The sequence below is a fragment of the Scardinius erythrophthalmus genome (assembly GCF_964197995.2).
Source record: "Scardinius erythrophthalmus genome assembly, chromosome: 20".
In the NCBI taxonomy this organism is placed as follows: Eukaryota; Metazoa; Chordata; class Actinopteri; order Cypriniformes; family Leuciscidae; genus Scardinius; species Scardinius erythrophthalmus.
The window spans coordinates 1063744-1076353 of NC_138240.1; the positions used below are offsets into that span (position 1 = coordinate 1063744).

General features: G+C 34.6%; 1 protein-coding gene across 3 annotated transcripts in view; it reads right to left on the bottom strand.

Annotated features, from left to right (window-relative positions):
* smyd1b (SET and MYND domain containing 1b) overlaps positions 1-10742 on the bottom strand; it is a 17201-nt gene extending 6459 nt beyond the window's left edge. Inside the window, exons 1-6 of one of the 3 annotated variants that reach the window (XM_081348745.1) lie at positions 10583-10742; positions 10205-10498; positions 6109-6285; positions 5138-5351; positions 4148-4278; positions 1128-1166 (exon numbers count right to left, since the gene is read on the bottom strand). In XM_081348745.1, the coding sequence (XP_081204871.1) occupies positions 1128-1166; positions 4148-4278; positions 5138-5351; positions 6109-6285; positions 10205-10326 (683 nt within the window). In that variant the 5' untranslated portion in view covers positions 10327-10498; positions 10583-10742. Of the gene's footprint in view, positions 1-1127; positions 1167-4147; positions 4279-5137; positions 5352-6108; positions 6286-10204 lie in introns of all 3 variants that reach the window. The other 2 variants (XM_081348744.1, XM_081348746.1) reach the window with 2 other exon arrangements.
* Between the last annotated feature and the right edge of the window lie 1868 nt (positions 10743-12610).

A 12610-nucleotide genomic window follows, 5' to 3' on the forward strand; every position in this document is an offset into this window, starting at 1 on the left:
GTCAAGACTGGAAGAGAGTGTTATTAGATGTGAAAGAGGTTAGAAGTGACAACAAACGGACCAACCACCCGTCATCAGCTCTCGCCTTACAGTCGAACTCTTCAATTCTGTCATCATTTGACTCTCGCGTCGTTACAACTTTCTTTCTTTCTTTCTTTCTTCATCAGAACGCAAAAGAAAACACAATGAAACATCAAAACGAACATGAGCATTTCTAAATGATAACAGAATTTTTAACTATCCCATCTATCTTATCTTTTTTTTTTTATAAATATCATTGTTTGATTTGGGGTTTAATCCAGATTATGAACAAATGTTCTCCCAGTAAACTGAATAGAATGATCGTTCATCGTTTTCTGTTCTCGAAACGTTGAAACAAATTGTAACATTTTTAAATGTTACTACTTGGAATGGAAATGTTCAAATGTTACAAAATGGAATGTTCAGTTAACAAGGAATAACTTATTTAAAGTCCCCCTGTGGTGTAAATCCAGCTTTTAATGTTGTTTATGTGTCTATGTGGTGTTTTTAATGTGCTTTAAGACAAGCCATGTGTAAATTCATAAGTCGACAGCATTGCTGAGTATTTCCTCCTTAAAACTGCAGTGAACCAAAGACAGTCTCAAAAACACGCTTTGAAATCGCTGGTGTTTCTGACGTCACAAACTACCTTGTAACCAATCAGATCAACGTGTGATCGTCAACCAGTGGATCTCTGAGCTGAGTGAGTGAGTGGAGGCGGGGCTCATTTGCATGTTCATAGAACCGCACATTCTAAATGAGGCGAGGGTGTCGAGTTACAGTCAAGATATTTTAAGGCATGAAGAACGTTTAAAAATTTAATTTTGGTGATCAAAGATGAGTTTTAAGGGATAAATTGATTGACTACAGGGGGACTTTAAAACCTGGATGTTCAGAGAACATTATAATAACTTAATTGGAACGTTATCAAAAATATTGTGTCAGCTGGGTAGGCAGTACAAGCAAACTCTCATGATTACAGCGGTTCTCAGTGTCTCCGTCATGTTTCGTTTGGCTGTGTTTGGGTAGTTGATTATTTGAAGAGATGGATGTGATGATAGAAAGAAGAAGATCTGATGAGAAGAGGAACGGATGAACGGACCCACCTCTTCTGAGAATGATACATAGTATCGACAGCCGACTGACTGAAACACAAAGCAAGAAGCAGCTGGACTTACTGAACTCAGGATACTGTTATCAATCTAATTCTGTTGTTGTTCTGACGTTAAAAAAAGAGGCAAAACTACAATTATGCACATTATACGTCTGGAGGCCGAGGTGTGCGAGAGGAACGCTAGTGTACTTCAAATTAAAAGTACACAGCTTTATTTGGACATTCTATGTTAGCTTGTTTGAGCCACAGAATGAAAAATAAAAAAGGTGATTTGGTGATAGAAAGGCGCAACTGCGAATTATAAAGTCAGAATTGCGAGAACTAGACTCAAAATTCTGACTTTTTTCTCAGAATTGCATGTTTATATCTCGCAATTCTGAGAAAAGATGTCAGAATTGTGTGATATAAACTCGCAATTGCGTGTCATAAAGTCAGAATTGCGAGAGATTAAGTTGCTATTGCAAGAAAATGTAATTCTGACTTTATATCTCGCAATTCTGACTTTATAACTCGCAATTCTGACTTTATATCTCGCAATTCTGACTTTATAACTCGCAATTCTGACTTTATATCTCGCAATTCTGACTTTATATCTCGCATTTCTGACTTTATATCACACAATTCTGACTTTATATCTCACAATTCTGACTTTATATCACACAATTCTGACTTTATATCTCGCAATTCTGACTTTATATCTCGCATTTCTGACTTTATATCTCGCAATTCTGACTTTATATCACACAATTCTGACTTTATATCTCGCAATTCTGACTTTATATCTCACAATTCTGACTTTATATCTCGCAATTCTGACTTTATATCACGCAATTCTGACTTTATATCACGCAATTCTGACTTTATAACTCGCAATTCTGACTTTATATCTCGCAATTCTGACTTTATATCTCGCAATTCTGACTTTATATCACGCAATTCTGACTTTATATCTCGCAATTCTGACTTTATTTCTCGCAATTCTGACTTTATAACTCGCAATTCTGACTTTATATCTCGCAATTCTGACTTTATAACTCGCAATTCTGACTTTATATCTCGCAATTCTGACTATATAACTCGCAATTCTGACTTTATATCTCGCAATTCTGACTTTATATCTCGCAATTCTGACTTTATATCTCGCAATTCTGACTTTATTTCTCGCAATTCTGACTTTATAACTCGCAATTCTGACTTTATAACTCGCAATTCTGACTTTATATCTCGAAATTCTGACTTTATATCACGCAATTCTGACTTTATATCTCGCAACTCTGACTTTATATCACGCAATTCTGACTTTATATCTCGCAATTCTGACTTTATATCTCGCAATTCTGACTTTATATCTCGCAATTCTGACTTTATATCTCGAAATTCTGACTTTATATCTCGCAACTCTGACTTTATATCACGCAATTCTGACTTTATATCACGCAATTCTGACTTTATATCACGCAATTCTGACTTTATATCTCGCAATTCTGACTTTATAACTCGCAATTCTGACTTTATAACTCGCAATTCTGACTTTATAACTCACAACTCTGACTTTATATCTCGCAACTCTGACTTTATATCACGCAATTCTGACTTTATATCACGCAATTCTGACTTTATATCTCGCAATTCTGACTTTATATCTCGCAATTCTGACTTTATATCTCGAAATTCTGACTTTATATCTCGAAATTCTGACTTTATATTTCGCAATTCTGACTTTATATCTCGCAATTCTGACTTTATATCTCGAAATTCTGACTTTATAACTCGCAATTCTGACTTTATAACTCGCAATTCTGACTTTATATCTCGCAATTCTGACTTTATATCTCGCAATTCTGACTTTATAACTCGCAATTCTGACTTTATAACTCGCAATTCTGACTTTATAACTCGCAATTCTGACTTTATATCTCGCAATTCTGACTTTATATCTCACAATTCTGACTTTATAACTCACAATTCTGACTTTATATCTCGCAATTCTGACTTTATATCTCACAATTCTGACTTTATAACTCACAATTCTGACTTTATATCTCGCAATTCTGACTTTATATCTCGCAATTCTGACTTTATATCTCGCAATTCTGACTTTATAACTCGCAATTCTGACTTTATAACTCGCAATTCTGACTTTATATCTCGCAATTCTGACTTTATATCTCACAATTCTGACTTTATAACTCACAATTCTGACTTTATATCTCACAATTCTGACTTTATAACTCGCAATTCTGACTTTATATCTCACAATTCTGGCTTTATATCTCACAATTCTGACTTTATATCTCACAATTCTGACTTTATATCTCACAATTCTGACTTTATATCTCGCAATTCTGACTTTATATCTCGCAATTCTGACTTTATATCTCACAATTCTGACTTTATATCTCACAACTCTGACTTTATAACTTGCAATTCTGACTTTATATCTCGCAATTCTGACTTTATAACTCGCAATTCTGACTTTATATCTCACAATTCTGGCTTTATATCTCACAATTCTGACTTTATATCTCACAATTCTGACTTTATATCTAGCAATCCTGACTTTATATCTAGCAATCCTGACTTTATAACACGCAATTCTGACTTTATATCACGCAATTCTGAGAAATAAAGTCAGAATTTCGAGATGTAAACTCGCAATTGTGAGATAAAAAGTCGCAATTATCTTTTAAAATGTTTTATTCTGTGGCAGGAACAAGCTTCCATAACATTCTCTGTGGATCTTGTTCAATGAGAGAGTCTTATCATGAACATCATGAGTTGAAAGGATGCATGTATCGCACACACAGGCCACAGTATTTGGGTTAATGCACATTTCACGGAAACCCTGAATCACATGAGCGGGTTATTCCAGTTATTCCCTTCCCAACTCTTTCAGTTCAAACTCTCAGTTCCTCCGGCCATCTTTCTCTCTCATTCCTCGCCCACAAGTTACTTTCAACTGTTCGCTCTCACGCTCCGACTGAGGATCTGAAGACCAGCGCTTCAACTTACTTGCCGTTGTTGAGGATGACGGTGCAGTTGGGCCAGCAGTCGTGGTTCACCAGACACAGGTTAGGAAACAAGCCGACGCCAACCGCCTGCAAACCTCTCTGATCGCTCACCATGAACCCGTTACAGTTAATCTGGCAGACGGGGAGGAAAGAAGAGTCACCGCATGTCACATGCACACCACCGTCACACGTTTGGAACGATTATGATGTCAAATGATGTCACCATGGCTAAAAAATGTGATATATTATTGCAATTTAAAAGATCTGTTCTCTATGTGAATATACAGTAAAGTGTAATTTATTCCTGTGATCAAAGCTGAATGTTCAGCATCATTACTCCAGTCTTCAGTGTCACATGATCCTTCAGAAATCACTCTAATATGAGGATTTGATGATCAAGACACATTATTATCAATGCTGAAAACAGTTCATATTTTGTGGAAAATATGATTCACAGCCATTCAAAAGTTTAGGATATGTAAGATTAGTAAAAAAAGAGAGAAATTAATAATTTTGTTCATCAAGGAAGCCTTTAATTGATCAAAAATGACCTTTTTGAACTTAGATTCGTACATTCATTCATTCATTCATTCATTTATTGATTCATTCATTCATTCGTTCGTTCGTTCGTTCGTTCGTTCGTTCATTCATTCATTCAATCATTGATTGATTCATTCATTCTTTGATTGATTGATTCATTCATTCACTTTTTGACTTTTTAACTTTCTAAGAATCCTGAAAAACAAAATGTATGATGGTTTCCACAAACATATGAACTGTTTTCAACACTGATAATAATCATAAATGTTTCTTGATCATCAGATCATCATATTAGAGTGATTTCTGAAGGATCATGTGACACTGAAGACTGGAGTAATGATGCTGAACATTCAGCTTTGATCACAGGAATAAAAATGATTTTCTGAAATTCTGAAAATTGAAGCACATGTTCTTCTTGAGCACCTAAACGGATGATTCGAAGTTCACGTACCACTCCGAGGATGTGTGAGATGCTGTCCACCGTGTGCTGTTTGCTCACGCGAGGCCAGAAGTCGAGGAAATTGTGGATATCGACTTTGAAGTCCTTCAGGTCGTCCTCGTTCATGTCGCAGATGTGGTTTTCCAGTTCGTCCAGGGTCGTCATCTGCGTGTCCGAGACCACCATTCCCTCCTTATCGACACGCCACATGATGCGCGCGGCGAGACTAAAACACAGAACATCAGATTTTTCCATCATTTCTGTCACATATGACCTCATCCTTCCCTCGCACCTCGTAACACATCTTTCCCTCACGGGTCAAAATGACCCGAAGCCCTAAAATTATACTTATTTGTTTCTACTTTTTGAATGCAATTTATTTTATTAACCTTTAAATTTGATCAATAAATAATAAATAAATAGTAATTTAAGCACATTCCTCACATTCTATCAACTTAAATTCAAAATAACTCACAGTTTCATGCATAACCCTTTTAATTCAGCTCTAAATATCTTACATTGAGTGTCTTTGCCGACCTCTTGTGTGAAAATAATAATGTAACATGATATTTCATGACTCTAGATGGCCTTATAGCTCTATATGGAGCAAATGAGCTGTTCCTCTGAGTCCTAAAGCCAGTGTCTCTTCAGTATGCATTCAGTAAACATTATAAAATCATTTTTGGGTAAAGTTTTAGCATTTTTAGTTAGAATTTTTAGGTTTTTCTATGTGTACTGAAGCATTCCTCGCATTCCATTCATTTCTAATGGGGTCAAATTGACCCGGGAAGGAAAGATTTGTTACTTTTTTAGATTTCAACCACAAAACTCCTCGATTCCATTCATTTTTTGTGTGTATTCGTGGTTCAAGTGTGACAAAAGTTTAGGGGTCTTGATGAACAGTCAAAAAAAAAAAAAAAATCCGGTTCAAAATGACCAGAGGGAATCATGAGGCCTAAAACTCGGCTCATCACGGCTCATACCGGATGTTTTCATTGGGTGCTTTTCCGTAGCTCTTGATGGCAGCGCACTCGAGTTTGTGTTCCTCCCAGGAGGCTCGCTGGCACGTTCTGTCACAGTACTGAGCAAAGCGGCACTGACCGCAGCGCTGGAGCTTCTCCTGACGCCGGAAACACCCGTGACACACATTGGACACCAGACTGGAACAGAGAACGCTTCGTTAGATCTCTCACTCCACACACTTTAATCTCAGTTACAGAAGCAGTGGCTGTAACACACATGCCAGCATGACGAAACTTAGTGTATTTACTAGTTGCCATTTCAACACTATATTATATTATATATAACACTATAAAGAGAAACAAATTGCACCAAAATTAAAATATCTAGGCTGAAAATTGGCCGTTGGTCTCACCATACAATCACAAAACAATTAAAAATACACAACATCCACCCAATACATCTAACCATACACAACACACACAATATCAAAGCTTAAAATATTCACATTTGCTTCCCCTTATTCAAAAGACGTATTGCACTTGGCACAAAAGTTTGTTTATATATTGCTCTAATTGCCTTTGGTGTTCTATAACGATAATGAGATGGTAATAATTCAAAAACGTGATTCAAAGTGTGTGTTGTGTCTTGTTATAGTCAAAGCTTTTCTCTAAACAGCAATTTCATATAATTGATCGATGGACTTTTGCTTGGATGACTTTTGCTTAAAATTAGACAAATCTGATATTATTTTAATCTGTTATTTAAGAGTTGAGATAGTTCTTTTAATGTTGATCTAACCAGCAGAAAACACTCGCCGGGTTATTAGAACTATGATATTCTATTATGTACTTTTATGAATTCTATTGAGAAACCATGAGAAAAAGGTGAATAAAGACTGTTCAGACATTATTAATTATTATTATGAACTGTGCTGCTGTATAGCTGTGTTTTCCAGTGTGTTTGTTGTCAAACTCAAAAATTACTTTATTTTTAATTATAAATAAAATGCCATTATTTTATATAAAAAAGTTAATAATTGGATTTTATTGACAAAATATTTGTGTTTTTCTTGTATATTTTTTTGATTAGTTAAGATAACATTTTAATCTGTCACATGGTCATGTTATAATGTATAATGGGGCATGTTGTCACATTTCACTTCCATTCTTTCCGGATATATCAAGAAACAAGCAAACACTGTATTAATGAAACAAAACAACATCATTTTACTAGACGTGTGAAATTAATGTGGGGCAAAATTAATACTCTGAACCCCAAGTGAATTTACACAAACTGAGAAAGTCAGAAAGTGTGTCAGTTGTGTCCCGCTCTCTCTACACATCACATATATCTGTTCTTACATTACTTACAGAGCTTGTGACAGTATTGGGTGACACACTTATCTTATTCATTCATGCTGAATCATCTTATGCAACCCAGTTTTTATATCTCATGTTCAGATTGGAAAACTCATTCTTCATGCTGAGCAAATAATGATTCTTCACTTCTGGTCCTAGATTGCTCGATTCTAATCTTGATTTTACAGTGTGTTATTTTAAGACAAGTTCGGCTTTGGAAAAGCCACGCAAGTTCTCTTCGGGACTTCAGGTTAAATATAGACTATAAACAGCATATGACACCACGACTCAATCGACCCCTGCTATTTAAAGCTCAATCATAATCAGTGTAACTGCAGAATCTCTGATATAACCATTCTTACTTGTAAAGGTTACATAATGAACTTTAAAGGTTCTGTCAGGCGCTTTTAGGGGTTACATCATTTATCATTATTTTTTTAATTTGATGAAGCAATTAGTCATTAGTAAACATAATTTATCACTAGAAAAAAATTTAAATAACCTGTTTGACATGAAAGCATTATGCAATCATTTAAGAGTTCTATATAGAATCCATTTATTTTCTAAGAGTGTACTATTATAGTTTTTAGAAATAAAAATCTGCTGTATGGAAGCTTGTTTCTGCCACAGAATAAAAAATAAAAAGGTAATTGCGACTTTTTATCTCATAATTGCGAGATATAAAGTCAGAATTGCGAAATATAATGTCAGAATTGCGAGATATAAAGTCAGAATTGCGAGATATAAAGTCAGAATTGCGAAATATAAAGTCAGAATTGCGAGATATAAAGTCAGAATTGCGAGATATAAAGTCAGAATTGCAAAATATAAAGTCAGAATTGCGAGATATAAAGTCAGAATTGTGAGATATAAAGTCAGAATTGTGAGATATAAAGTCAGAATTGCGAGATATAAAGTCAGAATTGTGAGATATAAAGTCAGAATTGTGAGTTATAAAGTCAGAATTGTGAGATATAAAGTCAGAATTGTGAGTTATAAAGTCAGAATTGTGAGATATAAAGTCAGAATTGCGAGATATAAAGTCAGAATTGTGAGTTATAAAGTCAGAATTGCGAGATATTAAGTCAGAATTGCGAGATATTAAGTCAGAATTGCGAGATATAAAGTCAGAATTGTGAGATATAAAGTCAGAATTGTGAGATATAAAGTCAGAATTGTGAGATATAAAGTCAGAATTATGAGATATAAAGTCAGAATTGTGAGTTATAAAGTCAGAATTGTGAGATATAAAGTCAGAATTGTGAGTTATAAAGTCAGAATTGCGAGATATAAAGTCAGAATTGCGAGATATAAAGTCAGAATTGTGACATATAAAGTCAGAATTGCGAGATATAAAGTCAGAATTGTGAGATATAAAGTCAGAATTGTAAGATGTAAAGTCAGAATTGTGAGATATAAAGTCAGAATTGCGAGATATTAAGTCAGAATTGCGAGATATAAAGTCAGAATTGTGAGATATAAAGTCAGAATTGTGAGATATAAAGTCAGAATTGCGAGATATAAAGTCAGAATTGCGAGTTATAAAGTCAGAATTGTGAGTTATAAAGTCAGAATTGCGAGATATTAAGTCAGAATTGCGAGATATAAAGTCAGAATTGCGAGATATAAAGTCAGAATTGTGAGATATAAAGTCAGAATTGTGAGATATAAAGTCAGAATTGTGAGATATAAAGTCAGAATTATGAGATATAAAGTCAGAATTGTGAGTTATAAAGTCAGAATTGTAAGATGTAAAGTCAGAATTGCGAGATATAAAGTCAGAATTGCGAGATATAAAGTCAGAATTGCGAGATATAAAGTCAGAATTGCGTTGTAAAGTCAGAATTTCGAGATGTAAACTCACATTTGTGATAAAAAGTCGCAATTATCTTTTAAAATGTTTTACTCTGTGGGAAAACAAGCTTCCATCGCTGTAGGATTTACCATTTTCACTCAGAAATTCCGACAAAATTTCATAAATAGTTACAAAGAAACGGCAAGTAACATTGAATTAAATGAAGTTCAAAACGTAGATCGGGAGGAGCCTAAACATTCAGTCCTGTCAATCATCATTACCAGCGTACTATATAAATTGTTTTTTTCTTGTAAACATACTTCAATAATCTTACAACCTTAATATTTATGTTTATATCATTCAGTTTTCATTAGAATTTTAGTTAAAGTTTTACTCATTTTGTTTTTGTTCTTTTTAAATATAGTTTTTATTAATTTTATTTCAGTTTTAGTTATTTTACGACATCAAGTTAAAATGAAAAATGTCACTTTGGCGACTAGCTGAGATAAAATAAGTTTTTATAATTCCCTTTATTTCAGTTAAACACACAATACAATGATCAAAAGTGTAACTTTACTCTTCAAACATGATGTTCTTCCTCAGTGTTTCTGTCTCGTTTTCCAGCACAAGCATCTAAACATTCATAAATCAAGACACATTTACTGGAGAAGAGAAATGACTGAAGATATTAAGATAAAATAACGTGACAACGCTTAATATGGGGTCAGAAAAGTTCTCGATTTGAATTAAGTTTATTTTTCTGACTCCATTGTCAGATATTTGTTCTTGTTTTAGCACAAACTCACTTCATTGTTCAGATTTAATATCTTCAGCCATTTTGCTTCTTCTCCAGTAAATGTGGATGTGGATGAAATGAGGAAGAACATCAGTTTTGAGTAGAGCCATTTTCCTCCTCCTCCACATCGGGTCTCATTGCACTTCGCTGGTCGATCAGGCTCTTACCTGTCCAAAACCACAGATGCCAAAGGGGCTTCAGCGAACAGAACGTCTCCAGCCCAAAGTTCTTTGGTGGCCCGAAGGCCCCTGCCTTTCCCCGGAGAGTCGAACACTTCCACAAACTCCATGTCTTCACTAAAGCCGTCAGCTTCGATCTGGCGTCTGGGACTCCTCAAGCACTCACTCAAATACTAAAATAGCCGAGGGCTCCAGCTGTACCATGTTGGGGTTCAGGAGGGGTGTTTCGAGAAGATGTGTGTGTCGTCACACCGGACGATCCGGGGCAGGGTTCCCAGAGGTCTGTGGAAAGAGCAGGAACAGGTGATGCAACAATCACAGCTGGATGAGATTTAATGCTGTTTGAGGTTGCAAACTTTTGCACACTTTTCACACGCATGCATTTCCCTCGGTGGGAGAGCCTCGTTTGGGATATTTCTGTCCTTCAGTTGGAGCCGCCAGTCAAGAGACAGCTGCCGCCACCTGGACCTTCCAGCACCTTCCTTCCCCCACACACACTCTCTGGATCCTTCACACACACACACACACACACACACACACATTCTGGATTGTTCCATTAAAGAAGAGTCAGTTCAATGCATTCACAAAACATGCAGTTGTTACTTTAAAGACCTATTTCTGTCTGATCAGGCCTTACGTTACAGCACTAGTCAAACGTCTGACACATCTACTCAAAACTGGCCATATGTTGGACTAACAGAATGGAATAATAATAGTGATGAAAACTCTGAAATGGTACAAATGGAAGTCTGGGAATGAGGCCGTGATCATGTGACACACTTTTATATTTGAGCTTCAAGTCAAGTCAAGTCAAGTCAACTTTATTTATATAGCGCTTTTCACAATACAGATTGTATCAAAGCAGCTTCACAGTATTAAATAAGACAGTACATCAGTGTTTGTTTCTAGTGTAAAACGTCCACGTTTGGTAATGCACATCAATATATAGTTGATTGATCAATTAAATTAAGTATCCCCAACTGAGCAAGCCAAAGGCAGCTTCTTTGAAAAAAAAAAAAAAAAAAAATATATATATATATATATATATATATATATATATATATACAAAACTAAATAAAAACAGAAAATTACAAAACATTAAAATTAAAACTAAAATGGAAAGTGTTAAAAATATTGCTAAATATAATAGTATATAAAAATACTAGAATAACACTTCACGAGGTGCATCATGGGTTGCTTTTAAAGACGAGTGATGAGAACTTCATAAATCTGCTCATACAAATTAAAAGAAATTAAAAAATTACAAATTAAAAAGTCAAATTAAAAGATTAATAATAACTAGGAACAGTTTTTATTTGTCTCCAAAAAGTCTAATTCAATCATATTTACATTTATGCATTTGCCAAAAACTTTAATCCAAAGTGACTTGCATTGTTAGTAGCTTTCTTTAAAGGAATTAATACTTTTATTCATCAATGACACATTAAACTGATCAGAAGTGACAGTAAAGACATTTATAATGTTGCAAAAGATTCTATTTCAACTAAACGCTGTTCTTTTGAACTTTCTATTCATCAAAGAATCCTGAAAAATAAAATGTATCAGTTTTCACAAAAATATCAACACTGGTAATAATCATAAATGTTTCTTGAGCATCAAATCATCATATTAGAGTGATTTCTGAAGGATCATGTGACACTGAAGACTGGAGTAATGATGCTGAACATTCAGCTTTGATCACAGGAATAAATTACACTTTACTGTATATTCACATAGAGAACAGATGATTTACATTATAATAATATTTAACAATTTAACAAATAAATGCAAATTTTGAATCATGCATTGCATTATGTTTTAAAGGGTTAAAGGAAACATCTTAATGCAAAACACCCAACTTTCTGCTGATTTCTTTGCTTACAGTGTGCATTTTTTAATAATGTGTTGTAAAATAATGTTAATAATGTGTGTGGCTGTTTGTGTAGTTTGTTAAGTTTGTCAGAAAGAGAGTGTGTGTCCTCCTGATCATCGCATGAGAACACATGGACATCTGATTAGTGATGGACATTACATACACGACTTCAGGAAGAATATAATTCATATATTCATAATTATTTAGTTCTGCTTGTGTATCTTCTGAAAGAGAATCTCTTTTCTGTCCTGTTCCGCATTTACACTTCCACTCCGGCTGTTATTCTGCTTCACTCTCGCTGGTTCCTGTATCATAATTTGCTTGTTTTTCTCATTTTTGTAAGACGAGATTTAAAGTGATTTACACTAATCGAGTGAGTCTGGCTGGATCTCTGTATTAGCGAATGCTAAAATAACACTAACTAAGATTAATAATCTTTTTTCCTCAGTGTTTCTGTCTCGTTTTCCAGCAAAAATATCTAAACATTCTTTAAATCAAGATACATTTACTGGAGAAGAAGC